The 24,753-nt window shown below is 39.6% G+C and overlaps 1 protein-coding gene and 1 long non-coding RNA gene across 3 annotated transcripts in view; one reads left to right on the forward strand and one right to left on the reverse strand.

Annotated features, from left to right (window-relative positions):
* Positions 1 to 23,854, forward strand: part of LOC138742311 (uncharacterized) — a 48,675-nt gene extending 24,821 nt beyond the window's left edge. Inside the window, exons 2-3 of the long non-coding RNA XR_011344050.1 lie at positions 13,028 to 13,265; positions 19,297 to 23,854. This is a non-coding gene — a long non-coding RNA (uncharacterized lncRNA). The remainder of the gene's footprint in view (positions 1 to 13,027; positions 13,266 to 19,296) is intronic.
* Positions 10,215 to 24,753, reverse strand: part of LOC138742305 (plakophilin-3-like) — a 69,758-nt gene continuing 55,219 nt past the window's right edge. For both annotated transcript variants that reach the window (XM_069896564.1, XM_069896560.1), the window contains exons 10-13: positions 24,309 to 24,462; positions 20,638 to 20,830; positions 19,085 to 19,169; positions 10,215 to 12,102 (exon numbers count right to left, since the gene is read on the reverse strand). In XM_069896564.1, the coding sequence (XP_069752665.1) occupies positions 12,070 to 12,102; positions 19,085 to 19,169; positions 20,638 to 20,830; positions 24,309 to 24,462 (465 nt within the window). In that variant the 3' untranslated portion in view covers positions 10,215 to 12,069. The remainder of the gene's footprint in view (positions 12,103 to 19,084; positions 19,170 to 20,637; positions 20,831 to 24,308; positions 24,463 to 24,753) is intronic.

Below are 24,753 nucleotides of genomic sequence, written 5' to 3' on the forward strand. Positions count from 1 at the left end.
GAATACAGTGAAATAGATAAAGGGAAAGGCAAGGTAAAGGATATACTTGCTCTTGTTAGAGGATACATGGAGTCATTTAAAGAATGGCAAACACAGGAATTCAATGATTTAAGAAGAAGAATAAACAACACAGAAAAGAAAATAAATAAAATGGATATGACCTTAACAGAAATGGGGAAAAAAATGGACAAGATGGAAGAGCGGGCAGTAGCAGCAGAAATGGAGGTAGAAGACTTAAAAAAGAAATTGGAGGAATCTAATAAAAAAACTAAAGAGACACAAGAATTACTAGCCCAAAAAATAGATATAATGGAAAATTATAACAGAAGAAATAACATAAAGATAGTGGGCCTTAAGGAAGATGAAGAAGGCAAGAATATGAGGGAGTTTATAAAAGAATGGATCCCCAAGGCCCTAGGATGTCCAGAACTACAGCAAGAAATGGAAATAGAAAGGGCACATAGAGCATTGGCCCCTAAACCACAACCACAACAAAAACCAAGATCTATTGTAGTAAAATTCCTAAGATATACTACAAGAGAAAAGGTACTGGAGAAGACAATGGAAAAAGTAAGAGAGGGCAAGAAACCACTGGAGTATAAAGGGCAAAAAATCTTCATTTATCCAGATATAAGCTTTGAACTCCTAAAGAAGAGAAAAGAGTTCAATACAGCAAAAGCGATTTTATGGAAGAAAGGATATAAATTTACACTGAAGCATCCTGCGGTATTGAAAATATTTATTCCAGGACAACAAAACAGACTATTCTCGGATCCAGAAGAAGCACGAAAATTTGCAGAACAATTACAAAAATAGACTGAGGGATGAAGACGGGTAATGAGAGCAAAAATTATCACGATTGATATGTATGTGGGTAAAGACAAAAATAGACTGAGGGATGAAGACGGGTAAGGAGGGTAAAAATGACCACGATTGATATGTATGCGGGTAAAGAGGTATAAGAGTGAATAGAGACAATGGGCATATGTGAAAGTATCTGTAATTAGAGGAAAACATAGAGAGTATAGACAAGAATTAATAAGGGAAGGTAATGGAATAGAGAGAATAAGGAGGGAATTAAAAGAGTGACCTTTGTGACATATAAAAAGCGAAATCTTTTCTGGGGGGGCTGGGTGGGGGAAAAGAGCGGTCACTGCAAAATCAGTTGACGCTTGCGAGTGGATTCGCAAATCCAAATGGAGAGGGGAGATGTGGTTGTCCGACAAGGGATAAAGGGCAACTCAGGTGGGGAAGGGGAGATTGGGGATAAAGAAGATAGAAATAGGAGAATAAGGAAAATGTTGGATGTTGTAGGAATGTTGTCTGGTAAAGAGTTGAAAATAAGAAAACAGAAATGGAAAAGGAGGAAAGGTAATGATGGAAAAACAGAAAGAGAAGATAAACAAAATATAAAATGGCTACGCTGAACTATATGACTCTAAATATTAATGGAATACATAACCAAATTAAAAGGAAGAAACTACTAAATTTACTGAAAAAGGAAAAAATAGATATAGCATTTGTCCAAGAAACACACTTAACTGAATTGGAGCACAAGAAATTAAAGAGAGATTGGGTAGGACATGTAACAGCAGCATCGTATAATTCAAAAGCAAGAGGAGTGGCTATATTAATTAGCAAAAATGTGCCATTTAAAATAGAAGAGGAAATAATAGATCCAGCAGGGAGATATGTTATGATAAAATGTCAGATATATTCAGAGCTTTGGAATCTACTTAATATATATTCACCTAACGAAGAAGATCAAAAGTTTATGCAAGATATCTTTTTGAAGGTAGCTAATACGCAAGGGAACATACTAATAGGAGGGGATTTCAATCTGAATTTGGATCCAAATATGGATAAAACGGGGAAAAAAATTAACAGGAAGAACAAAGTAACCAAATTTATAATTAAATCAATGCAAGAAATGAAACTTGTGGACATATGGAGGAAACAAAACCCAAAAGAAAAGGAATACTCACACTACTCGACTAGACATAAAACATACTCAAGGATAGACCTATTCCTGTTATCAGCCCACATTCAAGGGAGAGTTAGGAAAACGGAATATAAAGCTAGACTATTATCGGACCACTCACCCCTGTTATTGGCAATAGAGCTAGAGGACATCCCTCCAAGAATGTATAGATGGAGATTAAACCCCATGCTACTTAAAAGACAGGATTTTAGAGAATTTATTGAAAAACAATTAAAAATGTACTTTGAAGTAAATACGGAATCAGTGGAAGATAAGTTTATACTATGGGACGCAATGAAAGCATTCATTAGAGGGCAAATAATAAGTTATGCAACCAAGATGAAGAAGGACTATAATCAGGAAACAGAGCAGTTGGAAAGGGAAATAATAAACATAGAAAAAAAATTAGCAATAAAGGAAGATACAACCAAAAGAAGAGAATTGGCAGATAAAAAAATAAAATATGAAACATTACAAACATACAAGGTGGAGAAGAATATAATGAAGACAAAACAGAAATATTATGAACTAGGTGAAAAAACACACAAAATCTTAGCATGGCAGCTTAAGACAGAGCAAACTAAGAAAATGGTATTGGCAACAAGGAAAAAAGACAAACAAATTACATATAATCCAAAAGAAATTAAGGAAAACTTCAGAGAATTCTATGAACAATTATACCGAACCGAAAACGAAGGGAAAGAAGGGAAAATAGATGAATTTTTGACTAAAATTGAACTACCAAAACTACAAATAGAGGAACAAAATAAATTAACAGAACCATTTGGAACAGTAGAAATACAAGAGATAATAAAAAATTTACCAAATAATAAGACACCAGGAGAGGATGGACTCCCAATAGAATTCTACAAAACATTTAAAGACCTAATAATACCGCCCCTCCTGGATGTAATCAACCAGATTGATGAGACACAAAACTTACCAGATTCATGTAAAACAGCAATAATTACAGTGATACTAAAACAAGGGAAAGATCCACTCTCACCAGCGTCATATAGACCAATATCTCTGCTAAACACAGATTATAAGATAATAGCTAAACTATTAGCGAACAGATTAGCAGAACAGGTACCGAAAATGGTAAATTTAGACCAAACTGGATTTATCAAAAAAAGACGCACAACAGACAATATTTGTAAATTTATTAACTTAATTCATGCAGTAGAAGGAAATAAAGCACCGGCAGTAGCAGTTGCTTTAGACGCAGAGAAGGCCTTCGACAGAGTAGAATGGAATTACTTGTTCAAAGTATTGCAAAAATTCAGTTTACCGGAGAAGTATATTAATTGGATTAAAGCATTATATAAGGGACCATTAGCGAAAGTGACAGTAAATGGACATGTATCAAAGCAATTTAACTTAAGCAGGTCAACGCGGCAGGGATGCCCACTATCACCATTATTGTTTGCGCTAGCTATAGAACCACTAGCAGAATCGATAAGAAGAGATAATAATATAAAAGGAATAAAAATAAAAGACAGGGAATATAAAATCAGTCTGTTTGCGGATGATGTGATAGTGTACTTAACAGAACCAGAACTATCAATAAAAGAACTATATAAGAAATTGAAGGAATATGGAGAAGTGTCGGGATACAAGATAAACGTAAATAAAAGTGAAGCAATGCCTATGAATAACGCGGATTTCTCAAAATTTAAGGAGGAATCCCCATTCAGATGGCAAACGCAGGCAATAAGATACCTAGGTGTGCAAATAAACAAAAATCTAGGCCAATTATATAAACTCAATTACAATCCATTAATGAAAAAATTACAGGACGATTTAGAGCATTGGAAAGAGCTACCACTAACACTGATAGGAAGGATAAACTGTATTAAAATGAACATTTTTCCAAGGATACTATACTTATTTCAGGCATTGCCAATACAACTGACAGAAAAATTCTTCAAAGAGTTAAAGAAAATAATAAGGAGATTTTTATGGAGGGGGGGAAACCGAGGATAGCACTAGATAAATTAACAGAATGGTATAAACAAGGAGGCTTACAATTGCCAAACTTCAAAAATTATTATAGAGCCGCACAATTAAGGTACCTATCAGATTTTTATCAAACAAGGGAAAAACCAGACTGGACGAGACTAGAATTAGATAAAATAGGGGAAAAGATACCTGAACACATATTATATAAATGGGACGAAAAATTGGTACAACATAGAACTTCTCCAGTATTACACCATCTCCTCAATATATGGAAGAAGATTCATGTAGAAAGAAATAAAATAAATTACCAAATACCAAAACTAATATTGACGCAAAATAAGCTACTCCCTTTTACAATAGACAACCTTGCCTTTAGAAAATGGGAAAAAAAAGGGATTAAAAGAATAGAAAATTGTTTTTCAGGAAGTAGATTCTTATCCTTTGAACAAATGAGAGATAAGTACAATATAACTGGAGATACAGCGCTGGCATATTACCAACTGAGATCCTACTTGAAAGATAAATTAGGAAGCAACTTGAGTTTACCAGAGGGAAGTAACCTTGAATATGTGATTACAGATACAATGTTAATCAAAAGATTTATAAAAAATATGTATATTAAACTGCAAGAAAAGGAGAATGAGGAAACAAATGGTAAAACTAAACAAAAATGGGAACAAGATTTAAATATAAAGATAAAAAAGGAAACATGGGAGAAGTTATGCTCTGGAACGATGAGAAATACAATAAATACGAGGCTGCGTATGATACAATATAATTGGTTACACAGACTATACATTACACCGCAAAAGTTAAATAAATGGGACCCAACAGTATCTGATAGATCTTTTCGATGTAAAAAAGAAAGGGGAACAACAATTCATGCAATCTGGACATGTGAGAGAGTAGAAAAATTTTGGGATGATCTCAATCAGATATTAAATAAAATAACAGAAAACAATATACCAAAGAATCCAGAGATCTTTCTCCTAAGTAACATAAAAAATAAAGAATTTGGAATTGACTTGGAAGATGCACAAAAAAGATTTGTCAAGATAGCCCTAGCCGTAGCAAAAAAATGTATTATGTCAACCTGGAAATTGGAAGATAATTTGAAAATACAACAATGGTATATAGAAATGAATAAATGTATTCCATTAGAAAAAATAACATATAGTTTAAGAAATAATATTGAAATATTCGAACAAGTATGGGAGCCTTACATTAAATACAATAGCGAAAACCTACCGGGAACAAACATTACCTAAGTTGATGGAAGGAGAAGAAAAGAAAAGAATGGACTCAGTAGAATTTCTGGTGTATTTTTGTTGAATGACAACATTGTCTAACTGAATTAATGCAACCTAGATTGTATACCTAAAATGGATGAGAGGGGGGGGTGGGGGGGTGGCTTGGGAGGAGGGAGAAAAAGTCACTGTAAATGTGTGGAAAAGAAAAAGTGTATATCATGGCTATTGTGATTTATGGTGTGAAAAATAAAAAAGTTAAAAAAAAACTTGCACAGGAACAGCAAGCTCAAAGATCTCTCTAAAATTTTAATTTTATATTTACTTTTTAAAGGTCTTTTAAGCTTTCACATCTTCACGTTTATGCTTAAGATTCCCTTATGATTCATTGTGTACCAATCATTGTGCTCTAAGAATCTTTTGTATATCTTTTTTCTAATATGTACGTACAGGTTTTATTCTTTCCTACATTTTCAATAAGAAAAATTTCCTGTTTATTTGTTCTGAAATCACACAGTTGATATGTTCAGAATAAAAGCCTTTGCTTTCTTTTCACCTCACGTAACAATTTTTAAAAAAAACTCAGTCAACAGGACGGAAGTATGGAAGAAACCAACTAAACGGCTGCTTCACAGGTGAGGGGACCTACAAACTTTGAGCAGTCCCAAGGCATCATAGCCCAGAAAAAGGTTGCAAATGGCTGATGTGTTCAGACACAGACTCACTTGTGACGCACTCATACACATGATCATATTTGCTTTCGACCAACCCTTCCCTCACAGAAATTTCACCACAAACCTTTTACTCTAAATTCTGATCTTGAATCACTTCAGAATTATTAAATTGACTTGTATGTAAGAGGCATTTGAAAATTCTGGCAAAAACAAAAAAGGGATTGGAGAGAGGACGAACCATGGAGTATGAGAATGCTTTTGGCAAAAACTCAGAAGGAATCAGCCTTACTTAATTAACTGTCCTAAAACATTTTCGTCAAAAGAATACAACTAAATTACCATGCTACCATACCTATTCAGTGAAGTCTTGTGCATGACCATAGTCTTAAAAGGCTTCGGTTTCAAGATAGTTGCTATATTATCATGTTCCTTTACAACATGGAAGTCCACTCAGCCCATTGCAGACTCACTGAGAAATCTCAAAGAGCCACTAATTTTCCCCTGTAATCTATTGGGGTTATCCTGCATAGATACTGAAGTACAGTAGTTTAGATTTTGCCAAGCACTTGATTCATAAGATGAAAAAGTTTTTAATTCAAAGACCAGTGAATGGAAAATGAGAACATGTAGTAAGTATCATGCCTTGGGAATACAGTGCTGGAATGTTTGCTTAGCTGAAAAACTGCATCTTGGTTTTTTTTGTGCACAGCCACTGATCAACTTAAGATACAAGGTGTTTAAAATGAGGTGCTAACTAAATAATTAACTAAGGTACATGAACATACAGGAATTGCACCCAAAAGAAACAGTAGCCCCTTTTCACACTGTCAATTCCATGTGGGTTAACCGGCTAATTTAACAGACTCATTCCCAGTAAGCATGTAGTGTAAAACATCCCAATCTAGCAGGGAGAGTTAAATCCATCCGGGCTCTGACACTTGGTGGGGGCAAGTGTCAAGAGCCCAGCCAAGTTAACTCACTAATTGCCTTCTGGCACTGTGAAAGCACAACCTGCTCTCGCATGGTCACCGCTGGAAGTGGGGACCCACCCCCCAGCCCTTAAAATCATGGGTGGCCGATTAAACAGGTAAATCAGGGTGAAGTGGGAAAGGTTGCCGAGTGCAGCACGCTCAGTAAGTTTTCCCGCTTCCTAGGAGGGTTGGTGGTGTGAAAGGAACAGCAAACCATAGCAGAGCAGTTATGAGAAATTGGAAACAATCACAATGTAGAAGGTCACAACAATGAAGTCAAGTACATTCCAATAATAAGAGTTGTGCAAATTGTACAAACAGTTGAGTGAACACTTAGACTAATTGATAGATGGACTACACAGGAAATACGAGTGTGGAAAGCCTGGATTATTGCTTAGTTCCAAGTGCAGAGAAATAAAAGGATTCAGAAACTGAAATGTTTAATTAGATAAATGCCAGAGGCCTGGTTTCATGTCTGTAGAGTATCGACTCCAGTCCAATAGGATAAAACGGTGCAAGAGTTATGTACTCTTATGACCAGAGCTAGAACTGTGACATCATGAGGGTATGGCACAATTTTCAACTTTGCATAAAGGAGGCAAATACCGTATTTGATGGCATATAAGACCCACCCCATTTCTACGGGGAAAATTAACAAGGGTTTTGTGTATTTACAGGTAAGCTTTGAGTGTTATTGAAATCTGTAGCTGCAGAAAAAAACTTGCAAATCAGACAACAGGAAACATCTTTAGAGAAAACAAAAGCAGCTCAGCTATAGCAGAAAACATTTTAAGAACAAACTGCTGCTGTCCGACCCCACGTTCGGCCCCCCCCCCTCGTCTGTCCCCGTGCTGGTCCCCGGGGCGGTGGGACCAGTACAGGGACCCACAGCGGGCCGCTGGGAGAGTCTCCCAACAGCCAGCTGCCAACTCCCACACTGATCCCACTCTCCTCCTCCTTCTGCCCCCCGCCCCCCTCGACAGTGCACCACCAGTCCTCAATAATAGATGGTGGTGATGCTAGTGAGCCAAGCAGCAACAATGATCAATGTTGGTGTTCCTCAGCATTATCACCCCAATTTCAACTTAGGATACAAGAACAGGGGATATTTTTGTGGCAGGGAAAAGTGGATCTTGTATGCCATCAAATGTGGTACATGACAGAAAATTGTGGTGGGTTATGAATGATCAAGTAGGAAAAAGGGGAACACAAATGGAAGGATTTATAGGAATAAAGGTGCAATTAAATTGTTTACATACAAATATCCCCAGAGTAGGATGTCAAATGTTATTCAAATCCTTCCTTCTGCACAAGTTGGAATAGAATTAAACTTCCAAATTAACATGTTTTGAAATGTGACATTGCTAAAGATATGTTTATGGCATTGAATATTTTTGGGGTAAGAATCTCTTTAGTTTGAAATGGGAAATAATACCAAGTGAACTGTGTCAGAGAAATAAAGTGAGCAGTTTACAAATATTTAAGGACATTTATAAAAATACTTTGCGATTATTTGGATTGAATTACTTTTCTTTGGCTTGGCTTCGCGGACGAAGATTTGTGGAGGGGTAAATGTCCACATCAGCTGCAGGCTCGTTTGTGGCTGACAAGTCCGATGCGGGACAGGCAGACACGGTTGCAGCGGTTGGTTGCAGAGGAAAATTTGTTGGTTGGGGTTGGGTGTTGGGTTTTTCCTCCTTTGTCTTTTGTCAGTGAGGTGGGCTCTGCGGTCTTCATCAAAGGAGGTTACTGCCCGCCGAACTGTGAGGCGCCAAGATGCACGGTTTGAGTACGTCTTCTTTGGTGCACCTCTGACATGATGGCCAGTGGAGAGCTCGCCATATAACACGATCTTGGGAAGGCGATGGTCCTCTATTCTGGAGACGTGACCTACCCAGCGCAGTTGGATCTTCAACAGCATGGATTCGATGCTGTCGGCCTCTGCCATCTCGAGTACTTCGATGTTAGGGATGAAGTCGCTCCAATGAATGTTGAGGATGGAGCGGAGACAACGCTGGTGGAAGTTCTAGGTGTGTAAAAGGACTAAAAATGATACCGAATGTAATTTGTAAAAAAAAAGATTAAAAATCTTAATTGGGGAATGCAAAGCAACAACTAATTATGCAATATGATAGAACAACAAAATATTTCATAAAAGCAGCTCATCACTGAACAACTGGATGTTTGACCAAAAGCTTATACACAAAAAAAAATCAGGTTCAAACAGAATCTGAAAATTATAAAGGGATTGAGGCCAAGGGATCGGGTGTTGGCATGGAATGCCACAGTTTAAAGCTCATATGTCAGACATACAAAGGCAAACTGGTTAAAACTGAAGACAACAAGGAGAAGAGTCACCTGAATGGGCTGCATGAGGTTGGAGAAATAAAGAGGTAAGAAAATCAGTATGAGAAATTTAACACAGAAATTACCAGACTAAGTCCTGCTGTAGCTCTATAAGTGGTGTTTAATGAATAGGATTTTGAGAGAGCCGGAATACTGGATTTAATTTCTACACTAGGGATCTAAATTAAGAATAAATCACTGTGTTCCTTTAGTCATTAAGTACTATATTTAGTCATAATATCTCATTAAAATGGAACATTTACATTTGTTACATCTTCAATTTCCTTTATATGATGTAATACACTGGACTGGGATGCCCTCCCTCTAAAGCCATTTTGCCTTCATTATCTTCCAAAATAGCTCCCAAACATAATCTTAAAAAACTTAATATAAGTACGTAATTGCCTCCAAGTTACAAACTTCTGTTCCTGCATTCCACTGGCTCATAATTTTGAATTCCTTCCCACATAGCCAGCAGTGATTTTTGAAGACTTGCCACCCAGGCCCAAAGGGTAATTCAGTTGGGTAATAAAGGCTGTCCCAATTGATTCTGGCTCCTATTCAGAACAAATTTTCACCTTTCACCTTCAAAAGATGATGGAATTCTTCAGACCTGTTTCGAGGCTGCTGTCTTTTCTGTTCTGTTCCACTTTCACCGCCCGTTTGCATGCACCAAGTATTTAGATTTTTGTACCCATACAAGAACATTGAGATATGAATGCACAGAAGCAGATCAACTCTAGGACAGAGGCAGTCAAATTGGAAATTGCACTCTTCCACAAGCAATACAAGCGGTGAATTCTTAGTTTCACGCAGGTATCCTGGAATTTTCCCCTCCCTTCTGTTTATCTGGCATTATCAGAGAGAGCTTGGAAGTCTTCAACACGACTTGCCACACAACTTGTGAGAGAGTATTTCAAGTTTTCTTTTCAATTACCATTATGTCATAATTGTAAAGTCTCAAAGGGATATCCTCTGGCAATTCCTTCAGACTGACATACTAAATTATATACCATGAAGATGAATTTTGAGATCAGATGAAATATTAAAACATTTATTTTTTGAAAACAGTTTTACAAAAGCAAAGCTGGCATTTTTACAGTTAAAAATTAGTACTGCCATAATTCATAATATCAGGACATTTACAAAGAACCTCAACAACCATCCATTTATCTACATGCTTAAAATGCTGCTTATTCATTTGGTGTTACTGACTGCTCCACACAAAATCACAATTCTGGAATTTTCCACAAAGAACTTAATGGTTCTGTAGAAATCACATGGCACATCAATGGAAAAAAAACCCTGGTTTTCCCATCCCTAGCCCACTTGAATCGTGGAACCACCTCTTCCAACTTCCAGGTCAGCCTGTACCCTTACTTATTTCCCACCCACCCACTTCGACTTTTGTCCTTTACGTCTGCCTCCCAGTTTTTTTTCTCTCTCGTCTCTACTGAGGGAAATAAGGAATCCAATTGGAAATTCTGCCATCATCAGACCCAAGTTTCTAAATAAAAGCCAGGTCTACAAAAGCCCTTGTATCAGCAGACCAACTGGTCAGGCAACCCAGTATATAAAAATACAAACTTCCTCTTTAGAATTTTATAATGCAATAAAAACATCAATAAAATATTCTTCTGAGGTGGTGGGATGGTTACACTATAGTACAAATGTACACTATCTACAGTTACATTCTCATTGTTTAACCATTTTATTGCTAATTAGAAAGGGTAGCATCCAATTATACTTCACATCTTAAATTTCCTCTCCCAGATTAGTTACATTGTGTAAACATGATCTGTGCATATCACATTACAAAACCAAAACTCTACCCAATCCTTTGGGTTTCTCTATGTTTCTTTGAGATCTCCATTTCCCCTCCCTCCCCCAAAATCACTGTATATAATTGTACCTTTCTAAACGCAAGTTTTCAAATCCAGCATCTTAAATCCTCTCCAAGGACAGATTAATAATCTACCGCACAAATCATAATAGTATAAACTTTGTAAATACACACATACTGGAGAAACTCAGCAGGTCCCATAGCATCCAGAGAAGGCAAAGATATATAACCAACATTTCAAGCCCAACCATCCCATGGACACTGCAGGCCCACTTGAATCGTGGAACCACCTCCCGAGTTCCTCTAGTACTTCTGTGTATTTACCACATCTGCAGACTTTAGTGTCTCACCCCCCCCCCCCCCCCATACAAACTTTGTACTTTTTGTTAATTCTATTTTGTTAGTTACATTATGGACTGTTCATATTACCTACTTATTTTAATGTTAAGTAAATTCTAATTTCTAGAATGCAAGACCAAACTAGATAACATTCAACTCAGAATGACCAGAAAACTAGCATCATGTACACCACTATCAATGAGTTTGTACACCTTAAGTAATGGCAATTTAATGGAATTATAAAACAATCCAGCAATTATTATTTAAATCTTTGGTAAACCCATTACCTGCAAAATACCTGGCCATCACAGGGACACAAAACAGTTTCAACTAAAACATTAGAAGAATTTAAAATGCAAAACTATTCTGAAAGTAAACCAAAAACATCTGGATTATCTTTAGTAAAAGGCAAAAGATTTATACAATCTGAAGAGAAACCAAAGATCTTTTGAAGAGTAATTCTGATAAGCCTTATATATTTTTTTTCTCTAAAAGCACTCTATAGCTTATAACAAACACTATGGTGTCTTAATAACTTTCTCCTGTGTCCATCAGACCTGTTAGCAGTGGCAAAATTCAGTCCCAGTGTACTTTTTAAAATTCAAACACTCCCATGTTAGTTCTATTTTGAAGTGACACATTCAGTTGTATTTGCTTTTGTTTGCAGTTTTGAATGAAGCTTCTTCTGGCGTCAAATTACATTTCATTAGGACACAAAATTGCTCTTTAGGAAGCCCCTCTGCAGAAAAACAACAAAGAAATAACAAGTCAGTGTCAAACCATTTTTATAAACAACTTGACCACCACACCTTTTACATTCCGAAAAACAATTTTCCTGCAGTTAACTCTTGCTCTGGGCATTGTGCTGGTTTTTTTTTGTTCTGGGTAGAAGGTGAAGGATAGCAGAGATATCTGGAAGATCAGCAGTCTCTCATAAGTAGTGGAAAATCAAAGTAGAGGATTCAGGGTCATTTATATCTCATTCCAGACCACAAGCCCTGCTGTCAACAGAAGATTCTAATAGTACCAGAAGCTCAATAGACCAAACCCTCCCCTGGACACTTCATAATATTAACTAAACAGAGGAAGACATGTTCTGTCAGTTACCAACCAAGTATGGCTTTCTTGTTTTTTTTTTAAAAAGAATGAAATTGTTTCACTTTTACAATGATTATTTTTTTCCAACAATCCAGGTCAGAGGGAAGCTGCTCACACCTTCCCTTTATTTTCACTTGCCTAATTCAATCCTTACATCCATAGCAGCATCAGCTTTAACTGAGAACCAAGTTTGTGGATAGGCCTTTATCTAACAAGACCAAAATCTGGATTGGAGACAACATGGGAATAGTCACTCAATCTTCAAAGAATCTCAGATTCTGGAGATGTGCTCCATTTCCTACATCTTTCCTCTAGTCAGCCAGTCCCTTAGGACTGGGGTTAGCTTGCCCAAGTGTGAAGCATAGATCGCACTGCATTAAGACAGGGGAGGCAATACTTTTCCCTTTGCCACTTGTGCAGTGCTATGTGCTCCTGATGCAAGCATTTTCGATCCCTTCCCAAATACTGCCCCTCCACTTTTAGCTGTGTGTAACGACATTGCACTTTCCTACCTTGCCTCTGTCACAAATGGTTTTGAATACATCCTTGCATCTTTTCCTCAACAGGACATGGCTCGCCTACTGAGAACCTGGTGTTTGGTGTGCCTGCGACATGACTTGGCCAACAGAGTCAGTGTAATTTAAACTTCAATGCTGCAGATGGTGACTTGAGGGAAGATGGCAACATTGGCTTAATTAACATTCCAATTGGTGGCATCCGTACAGTAACGCAAGTTGTCCACTGCCAGTGCACATACAGGAGGGCAAGGATCATTGCTGCTTGAAGCTACAAGTTTTGTACCAGGTTTGACGTCTTGGTTTTCGATTTCCTTTATCAATTAAAGGCTATGCTAAAGCATTGAAAGTAATGCTAAGTTTCATCAACAATGCCTGCCTTTGAGAGACAGCCCCTGAGATGTGGGAAGTGATCTGCCTTTTCCAGAATCAAATCATAAGCCATTAACATCAGAGGGAATTGCTGTACACCTGGGCCAGGTTGAGGAAAGACTACAAGAGCATGACCTCACATGTTTCTGTGAACAAGTCCATGATGCCCTAGAGCTCAGCTAACAACTACAGTACAACTCCAATTATCTGAAATGTTTGGGACCTGTCCGATAAACTGTTTATTTTGAGAACTGGTCATTAAAAAAAAAAACAGCCCAGTAGCAACAGCAAATCACGTGTAACAGTGATTAAATGACAACTAAAAACAAGAAAACTTTTTAAAGCATTACAATAATCTTTAATTCTCACAAAAGAAATGCTGGCCAATCACCAACAGCTCGCCACCTACCGCCAGCAGCTCAGTGTCCCCAGTCAGTTCGGATCCAAAAAATTTTTGAATTAAGATTGCCATTTCAGCCCACGAGTACACATTGAGGTTGTAGGTTAATTTTGCAGTGAGGACTCGTGGGCCAAAATGGCCTGTTACCGTGCTGTGTGCCTCAATTAAAATTTAAAAAGTTGGCCACCTCTGCCCCCAAACCTTAATCCTAATGATCTCTTGAATCTTGCCAACCACTGAAATTAGACTAACCAGACTGTAATATCTTGTCTTTTGCCTCTTTCCCTTGTTAAAGAGTGGAGTCACATCTGCAATTTTCCAGTCCTCTGGAACTATTCCTGACTTTCATAGATTCTTGAATGATCACAACTAAAGTCTCTTCGCCTGACTCACCTGGATCACACATTCTAAGCTTCCAGACTGGCCAGCCTTTCAAAAATGTCAAATTCATGAGATACGATTTCCCACATGACAAGTCATGCTGAGTATCGATAATCAGTCCACACCTTTCCAAATGAAAACAAATCCAGTCCTTTAGAATCTGTTCCAGTAACTCTCCTCCCAGTGATGTCAGGCTCGCCAGTATGTATTTCCCAGTCTTATCTTTGCTGCCCCTCTATAACAAAGGCATAATGTGAGCTATATTTTAGTACCTCACTCACACCTAATAAAAGGTCCAAGCTCCAGACGTCTTCTCATAACATCTTACAATATGCCTAATCAGGCCATGAAAATCTATCTACCTTCATCTTTCAAGATATTCACCACCTCCTTTGTAATGTTTATTTGCTCCAGGATATCACTACTCCCTCTGGCACTCACTAGCTTTCATGTTCCCCTCCAAAGTACATTCAGAAGAAAAGCATTGAAGACATTAGGCCATTTCAGTTCTGGCCTCTGCCTGGAGACCGGCTATGGGGGCGGATCGAAATTCTGGAACCTACCATTCAGACTGCAGCCCCAAAAGACTGCTCCAGCGTCCCATTCAAAGGATCCCCGTGGAGGTTGACTGACGGCTGTGTAATATGCGGCAGAGCAATGGTTCTCAGAGCAGTTCCGGCTGCGTGGAGGATTATAGGTAGGGAAGACTGCCATTGCTCTGCCGTGTTTTGAGCCGCAAAGAGCGGCCCCGAGAGCAGAGGCGGCCTGGTGTGGCTGCCCTAGCCCGCACTGGCCTCCCCGATGGTCCCTGCTGCCCTAATGGTCCCCACTGCTCCGACTGTCCCCGCTTACAGCTCTCGCTGCCCCAAGGGATCCCGCCGCCTGACTTGGAGTGAATGGTGAGATGGGTTGCGGGCTGATGACATAATCAGCCCGCCCCCAAACAGCTGCCAAGCCCAGCTGTCAATTCAGATCGATCGGCGGAGGGCTGCGTTGTGGAGATTATCCCTCTCTGAAAAGGGTTGGATTATGCAGTTCGGAGACCGCCTCTGTACATTCAGAGAGATAGGTCTTTATGCGTTTACATCCTGACTTTTGGGCCATCTGAAATGGCCTCATGCCCATTTTTTGTGGCTCCTCGTGTAGATTACGACATTGATCCTTTAGGGGAATCACCCAACCTCACCCTTTTCTCTGAACGTAGAATCTTGGGATTCTCCATTATCTTGCCAGCCAGGGATATCTCAAGGCCCCTTTTGCCATCCTGGTTTCCTTTTTGTATATTCCTACACTTAACACTCCAAGGAACCTGCTTTATTCTAGCTGCGTACATCCAAAATGTTGAGGATGGAGCGGAGACAACGATGGTGGAAGCGTTCTAGGAACCGTAGATGATGCCGGTAGAGGACCCATGATTCGGAGCCGAACAGGAGTGTGGGTATGACAAAGGCTCTGTATATGCTAATCTTTGTGAGGTTTTTCAGTTGGTTGTTTTTCCAGACTCTTTTGTGTAGTCTTCCAAAGGCGCTATTTGCCTTGGCGAGTCTGTTGTCTATCTCGTTGTCGATCCTTGCATCCGATGAAATGGTGCAGCCGAGATAGGTAAACTGGTTGACCGTTTTGAGTTTTGTGTGCCCGATGGAGATGTGGGGGGGCTGGTAGTCATGGTGGGGAGCTGGCTGATGGAGGACCTCAGTTTTCTTCAGGCTGACTTCCAGGCCAAACATTTTGGCAGTTTCCGCAAAACAGGACATCAAGCGCTGAAGAGATGGCTCTGAATGGGCAACTAAACCGGCATTGTCTGCAAAGAGTAGTTCACGGACAAGTTGCTTTTGTGTCATTGGAGCGACTTCATCCCTAACATCGAAGTACTCGAGATGGCAGAGGCCGACAGCATCGAATCCACGCTGCTGAAGATCCAACTACGCTGGGTAGGTCACGTCTCCAGAATGGAGGACCATCGCCTTCCCAAGATCGTGTTATATGGTGAGCTTTCCACTGGCCATCGTGACAGAGGTGCACCAAAGAAGAGGTACAAGGACTGCCTAAAGAAATCTCTTGGTGCCTGCCACATTGACCACTGCCAGTGGGCTGATATCGCCTCAAACCGTGCATCTTGGCACCTCACAGTTCGGCGGGCAGCAACCTCCTTTGAAGAAGACCGCAGAGTCCACCTCACTGACAAAAGACAAAGGAGGAAAAACCCAACACCCAACCAATTTTCCCCTGCAACCGCTGCAACTGTGTCTGCCTGTCCCGCATCGGACTTGTCAGCCACAAACGAGCCTGCAGCTGACGTGGACATTTACCCTTCGTCCGCGAAGCCAAGCCAAAGAAGACATCCAAAATAAGCCTCTACCCCCCCCCTCCCCCCCTCATCAGGTACTTAACATCCCACATCAACTAATATTCCCTAACCTTGCCAATGCCACAACATCAAAAGGGCAGAAATTTTTGATCCCATGTCAGTTTGCAGCTAACTAGTGCTCTTGCACAACACGAATACTAACTGGTTTCAGTAATTCAGAGTCGTTTACATTCCTTCCTGGATGTCAAATTGTGTGCAAAATACAACTTTTATACAGGTGCTCATATACTCAGCAAAAAAAAAACCCTTAAGTTCTCAAAAGATGTTCTCTCTTCTGAATTAATGCTCATTTTGTCAAATGGAAGTCACAAGTTGTTCAGACTTGTTTATGCACACACCCTTGTAATATCTTGTTATAATTGAATGAATATTTTTGACAAGCTCTTACAAGATCACTGATCTGTACAAAAACTGATTTAGTCACCGGGCAGAAACAATTCCTTCAGCTACTGCAACTGTCAAGTGCCCATCAGTACTAATCTCATTTACCGACACATGGTCCAAAATTTTAATGCTCTGATGGGGAAAGGTTGAGAGAGTACCTGCCCCCGCCACTTTCTTAGGCTGGGTGCTCCAGATTACAACACCCTCCAAGTGACAAAAATCCTCAACCCCCCCCCTACTCTTACAGGTCAGCATTTTCTGAGAGTCACTTCACTGCCATAGTTACTGGTGCTGCCACTTTCAGGGATTGGACAGTTAGGTCCCCCTTGCTCTGTCCTCCCTTGGACCCTCCCATCCATGGTACATGCCCTACCCTTATTAGATCTCTCACAATACAACATTCACTCATTGGGTTTAAATTCCACATTCTGCTGCACTGCCCAATTTGGCAGATAAGCAACATCATTCCATCGTGGAGCAAGAGAGCAAAACTAATTCTTTTAAGCAACAGCGAGAAATATGATCTCAGTTTACTGGGAACTAAAGTCCTCCATTAGACCATAGGAATTTGGGAGTTATGCAAGGCTACAGTGGAGACTATATACAAGAATTTAGGTGCTTTCAATGACCATGACTGAAACTTGGCCCTCATCCTGTGACCATGTCAGGTTTAATTTCAAGTACTGGAACCAAATCCAGATCCACTTCCATTTGAAAAGGCTTCTCCTCCCACCGCCCCCCCCAACAGCCCGCCACCATCTGCCACCGCCCCACTCTCCCCCCGACAGCCTGCCACCAGCCCCCACACTGATCCCACCGCCCCACTACCCCCCGACAGCACATCACCAGTCCCAACAATAGATGGTGGTGATGCAAGTGAGCCATGCAGCTACGAAGACCACTGTCGCCGTTACTCACCATTATCACCCTAATTTGAACTTTGCATCCAAGATCCAGGTTTACAAACTTGCATGGGGTGAATAATGCTTGAAACTCTTCACCACTTGAGATACAGTAATCAACCATTCTTAACCACTTTCTCTCACCTCCAAGCCCCAATGTGTTGCTTGGTTTTCCAAACGGAAAAGCACACAAAACCTATTGTACTGAGCATTAACAGACCAAGTTGGAATTGTTCAGCAGCTTGGCCATTTAAAATGTGGGCCCTTTGTGCAGTATACCCAAAACTAACAATTCCATTCAGTCAAATTTTTCCAGTCCCTTGAAGCATCACTGAAAATAAAAGGGTTTTCACAAGTCAAGAATAAAATTGTTTGTGCAGCATATCGTTCTAATGTTTTACACACCGCCTTCAGACGTGGACGAGGCAGATTCTATTAAGGCAAGGGAGTAGTAAACCTTTATCATGTGTCATGGGCCAGATGGTGGGTGAGTGGTTGAATGGTGGGTTGTACAGATTTTTGGGTGGCGTTGGACCAGGGTGGGAGGGGCAGCAGCACTGTACAAATACATTTATATCAAGAGCCAGATAAATTTACATCGCAGGCCATAGATTGCCCACTCTGGCATCAAGGCCTTTCAGGAGTACAGATAGAGAACCAGTGTGGGTGCATAGGGCCAAATACCATTCTTCTGTGTGGCAACCATCCATTAACCTGTATTTATCCAATATTGTTAACACAATAATCTCCTTTCAGAGCCTCAAAGTAGTTCACATATAAATCAAAAATGACAATGACGTTAAAAATTTGCACTGACAGCTCCGCTTTAAGGTGCTTCTTAGAAACAGGAACTGGGAGGTAATTCCAGGGATAAGAGTTTGGGTGGCCGCTAATGGTGGAATGAAAGTGAAAGACGCACAGGGTGCACAACAGTTGATAAACCAATTTTAAAAATTGTAAATATTTTCAGATTTAGGGAAGGATTAATCCACAAAAATCACAAGTTTCAGTTAATTTTTTAAAAATTAACAGCATCGGGTCAATGTTCCTTCAATTCTCATTGGGAAAAGGAAATGCTCCATCATGATGGAAGGGCTCAAACCCGAAATGTTGGACCTGCTGAGATTCTCCAGCATTGTGCTTTAATTCTGCTCCATCATGTTGCAGCTCCATGATTAACACCCATCAACAACTCTCTGGTGTATAGTTACTGGGTTTATCCATTCACCCTTTTGATTAAAGGCTGAAGAGGCCAAACTGGTAGCACTGGTCTGGGTGTGTCTAATTGCTTTGCTACTTACCGATCTATATTCACGGTGCATGGACCTGTAATACCACATATTTCCCAAAAGGCTGGTGGCAGCTTTGACAGCTTTTTCGGATTCACTGAAAAAAAAAGCAATCATCCTTCAAACTTCTGAAAATTCATGTTTATTGGTTGCTACCATTTTTCATTAAAGCACAAGAGTTGTTTGACAGTTTACAAAGATTAACACTATTATTCATTGTGTAGATACCAGAGCATGTGATCAACCTGCAGCAGAAATTCATAGATCTTATGGGATGGCTTCTCAAGCAAATGGTTGCAATCAACTGGTCAAATGCTTCATTGTTTGAACTCATTAACAAGCACCAAGACGCCACTTGGCTGGGAGTGGAAAAGATCCGGTCAGATCTTTCCAGCATGGTCTCGCCCCCAATGCATTTATGATGTGTGTGAGGTGATCATTTGCCAAACATGTCTATAAAAGAACACACACGCACACAAGAGGACTCCACAATCTAGGGACAGTTCCCAGAGACAAACTACCGCAGGAGCATCACCAATTTGGTGACGGGCACACTTGGGTCAGCCCATAACTTGATGGTCTTCCAACAAGACATCTGAAACTGAAGGCTGCCGACGTCCCCATTCCAGGCTGCTGAAGTGCATGCAAAAGGCTGCACTGAAACTCACTGCAGCCAAAGCAAAGACTCTGTGGAAAAGGGCTGTAATCGAAGGTCCTGCTGGCACTGGACACCAAGGCTCTCAAATACTTAGTGGACATATTGTCCCAATCGACCACAAGTGGCCTTGGTGCTTTGTAAATAGAGTGCACTATGAACACATTAATGACACTAGAAACTTTCTCAGTTCCTTTCTCTGTCCTCGTCATCAATCTATGTTTTCTCACATCCTTTTTCCCAACCTCAGGCCTATCACAGTTCCTTTCCCTACCCCACATATCCAACCAACACCTACTCCTCCCATCCCTTCGTCCCATGGTTCTGCCAATCGCTTCCCTTCAGTAGCCATCTTTACTAATACTCTTCTCGCTCTATATGCTTCCACCCATTACCCAGCTCCACTGGTCCATCATCCTTCGCTCCTCCTTGGATTGACCCTTTGTTCTCTTTAGTATGGATCTTCTCCCCTCTAATTTTTTCAATACTGAAGCAGGATTTTAACCCGAAACATTGACTGTCCATTCTTCTCCATACATGCTGCCAAACCCACCAAATTCCTCTACCATTTTTTGATGTCTTCATCTACAGTCTCAGGTCTCCAAGATTCTCTAACAAGCAGCTCCTGTTTACCATCAATAAGCCAATGCAATGGTTTTACTGGTACACGCAATCTTAACAGTGAACAAGAATGAAAACTGTACATCTTGCTTTATCATAGTAGCTAACCAATGCAAACAGGCTAGGGCCAAAAGGCAAGATAATTAGGTCATTTTAACTCTGATACAAATGATTATTTTGTTAACTTTTTAACCTGCTGTTTAACCACCAATCTTAATATTCTGATTTTTATTTTCTCTGCTTGGGAATTTTTGTTCCCCCCCCCCCCATTTAGTATTTATTCACTTACAAATCTCTTCTCTCTTTGATGTTCATGATCCTTCCCAATCCATTATGATTCACGATTTGTCTGGGAGCTTCATTCGTCTCGACTACTAGACTGTTGAGTATTGTGCAAATATTAGCAGCCACCTCATTCGATGGTACAGAACTGTCGTGACCTTCGGGTAATTTATTCAAGAGGGGTCCGATGATTTTGATCGCTGCAGAAATAAAGAGTTATGGAGCTTTTAAAATCTTCTTCTGTTTAACAAACAAACAATTTGTACTTTTGTGTGCAAGGCACAAATGTGAGCAGAGGGAATCAGGGGGTGAGCCCAGGGATGGAGAAAATTGCCAATGTTCCATTTTTTTTAACCCTCAAATAGGATGCAGTTGGTTATCCATGGCCTGGTAACTTCTTGCAAAAGACTCTAGAAATAATCAAGGACAAAATTTGCATTCATTTAGACGCGTGGGAATTTCCCACTATGGATTTGTTAATGGGCAAATCATTCAATTAATTTTGTGTTTTTTTAAAATAAAGTAACAGAGGGGGTTGATGAGACAATGCAATTGATGCAGTACACATCAAGTTCCAAAGGTATTTGATTAAATACCACCTAATAGATGCAATCTGCATCAAATCCATGGAATAAAAAAGGGTCCATAGCAGCATGGGAAGAAAAACAGCAAACTTCATCAGAACCGTAGAAGGGATAGTGGAGACTGTGGATAGACCAGAAGGGATGTCTGCTTTGTTGTCAAGATAACTTTTTTAAAAAAAATGGCAAGTTAATAAAGAAACAACAAATTGAAACAAAAATACAACCACACCTGTGCAAAATAAAAGGTGTGTGGGAATGTCCACCTGAAACGGCAAAATGTATCCCAAGGGTTAATTATGTGTCTTATGCACATGGGAGTTCCCACAGCTAAACTTTCGACTTGGTGAAAGTGAGTGGAATTGAAGTTAATCAATGCCAGGACAAGTTCAGCCAGCCAAAGGTGTTGAAAGTACAATGGTTGGATCGCTTTTCAATTTAATCATCAGACTATCCTGATATTGGATGCCCGGAACAGTCTTTTCCCTTAGCCCTTGTAAGAGACAAATAATGGCCATCATATGCTCAGGGCACCTCACCTCGTCATTTGACTAGATGCATCACAAACCTCTAGACTTGCTGCCAAGTTTAACATTTTCATGCAATTACTCCCCCCATCCTAACTTGTATTTCCTACCCATCCCCCAAATGTTCTTGGATCTTTTTGTTTCAATTTCTTGTGAATCAAAAGATTTCTTTAAAATAAATAGTTGGAGCAAAGCAATGACACATTATTCATCTCAACAATTTAAGTCTAAGCCTTATCACAGATAATCCTGCTTCTCAATTTAAATAATTTTGATTTTGGCTTTTCCAGTTCCAATGAAGTATCCTTGTTCCAATTTTCTTTCTCTCCCCACTGATGTTGCTGACCTGTTGAGCACTTCCAGCTTGGTGTTTTTATTTCAGACTTTGCAGTTTTTGTGTTCCTAGTACAATAAAACCTTTCTTATCTGAATTCAAGTAACCAGCATTTTCAAGCAACCAGCAAAAGAAGAAAATAAATGAAAAAAACAAATTTAAAAAAAATAGGTTAAAAAATGTACGTTTAAAATTGTAAATGTTCTCAGAAACAACACGTACACCTTTGGTGAAGATGAGAACAAATGTTCAGCAGCGGAGCACCTTGGTCTTGCTTTGCATGTCGCAGCTATTTGAATAAAGTTGTGTGAAATAGCAATGGCGTTGCCCAGGATGAAAAACTGGTTGATGCCGCTTGCCGTTTGGGTGACTCTCTTAAAGTGTTTCCTTATCCCGGCTTAGTAAGAGTCACCCTGGTCAGATGCTTTATCTGTAAACTAGGGGGAGGGGAGTGTTATTGTTCGTATTTTGGTGGCTCAATTGAGGGGGAGAAATCTGCAGATGTAGCGGCGGTTAAATGTTTTTAAAGAATGTGACTGAAAATAAAAGTAAAATGCTTTAAGGTCTATATATTCATTCAAGTGAAGTTTGTTCAATGTAAGTATAGTATAGTTTTTTTAGTCTTTTAAAGTGTTTATTCTTAATGCAGGTATATTAGTTAGGCATTGTAAGAGCAAGTCTCAAGCAACCGGAAAATGCAAATTCCCTAAGGTGCCAGATACCAGGGGTTTTACTGTATAAGGTTGTTTGTCAGGCAGGAAGGAAATGTACAGTTAATTTTGTCAGGAGTCACTACTAGGACCAATGCTTTTAAAGCATTTTTTAAAAATAATTTAGAACTGGGTGTTCAGGACACAATCTTCAAACATGATGTCAAAATGAAGTGTAACGAGGAAGATAATAATAGACAGATGGAATTGCACAAACTGGAAGACAATTCTAAAAGGACTACAAGAACAGGTATCAAAGGTTCAAACTAAATTTAAAAACAAAACTGCAAGATCCTTGGCTTCGTGGAGTAGGAATAATGAAATCCTGACAGTCGTTTATAAAACACTGAGTCATCCAAACGTCTAGTTTTAGACGTCACTTTAGAAACGATGGGAAGGCTTTGAATACAGGTTGGAATATATTTATCAAAATGGTTCCAAGGGCAAGAGACTTCAAATCTACAGATCGAGTGGAGAAGATGGGGTGTTCTCCTTGGAGGGTTACGTGCAGATCCAGTAATTATTTACGATCAGGGAAATTGTGAATTAGTGGAAAGCATGATTTGGAGAAAGAGCCAAACATGATACAAGATTTTTTTTACATTTTGCACTGATGCCAGGGTAATAGTGGAAGCAGATTCAAATGTTGCTTTCAGAAGGGAACTGAATAAGTACAGCAAGTCCTTGAACAAAATACTGAGCCACACTTTGTAATTGCTTGGGTTGGAACCCAATGCTGCCTCTTAGTTTTTGCTTTTCAAACAGTTTGAGCAGTCAGTGCACCAGCAACACCACGACCTGAGGCAACACCAGGACCCTCAGGAATTTCTTGCAACACCCCTGCCTTCTGAGATGATGACGACCAAGCTGCCTCTCTATCCCTATACTAGCCATCACTACTATGACCACCATCACTCAACTGATGCACCAAAATTGATTAAATAAATTTTATTTGCTTTCATTAAAATTTCTTAAATGTGTGTATAGCACACAATTATTTCAATGTTTAATACTAGAAGTGTTTTGTGCCATTATTTAGAAGTTTGGCGATGCATTTGTGACCAGAAATAAACCATAGGAACTGAAATCTTGTTTTGTTTTTTTTTTAAAATTGCGCACATAAAATTGGTTTTGTTTAACGTCATTACACTTAAAGTAGCATTTTCCAAGAAAGTGTGAACAGCGTGAAGTGAGGACCTGCTGTCCATGAGCAGCAAGTATTTGCAGGGATGTGTGAATAAAGAGAAGCAGGATTAGTCAGATTGCAAATGCAGGGATCCTGCACAACTCACTAGGCCTAAAGGCCTCCTTCCCTTCTATAACTTGTCTGAATTATAATGATGTACAGCTTTTGTATATAATGTGGATGCATGTATGCAATTTACAGTAATGCTGACATTTTTTTTCCACTTCAACCAACCCCGCACAGATGAACTGCAACAGGAAATGCACAAGAATTGAAATTGTTAATGGTTTATATTTATGAAAATAAGCAGGATTCTACCCAGAACACACTGGTTACTCACAGACTTCTTCCTTGTTCTTTGCATGCAAGGCAAGATTTCGAAGAAGGCCAGTCAAAGCTTTTAATACGCTATCGTTATTGCTCTTCAAACAGTCGATAAGAGTGTACCATGTTCTGTCCTGATCCATTGTCAATCGACTCAACACAGAGGCCCACTGATAATTTAGAAACACAAAACTTAGACATAATTCCAGATCAAAAATCTAGAATTCTTTAATTAAAAAAAAAATCAGGATTGCCAATAATTACTTATTGTAAAGGGCAGCTGACTTGATAAAGAAGGGGAAGTCTATTTCCCTTATTTTTCAGACTTGTCACCCAATATAGAGGCAGGCAAGGTTCAATGGCCAGGATTCTAAATCAGTGGACTGAACCACTGAATAGATGAAAATATAATTTGCAGACATTCTCCCAGGATTTGACAATTGCTGTGGAGTCCTACAGGA

Source organism: Narcine bancroftii, chromosome 1 (assembly GCF_036971445.1).
Source record: "Narcine bancroftii isolate sNarBan1 chromosome 1, sNarBan1.hap1, whole genome shotgun sequence".
NCBI lineage: Eukaryota > Metazoa > Chordata > Chondrichthyes > Torpediniformes > Narcinidae > Narcine > Narcine bancroftii.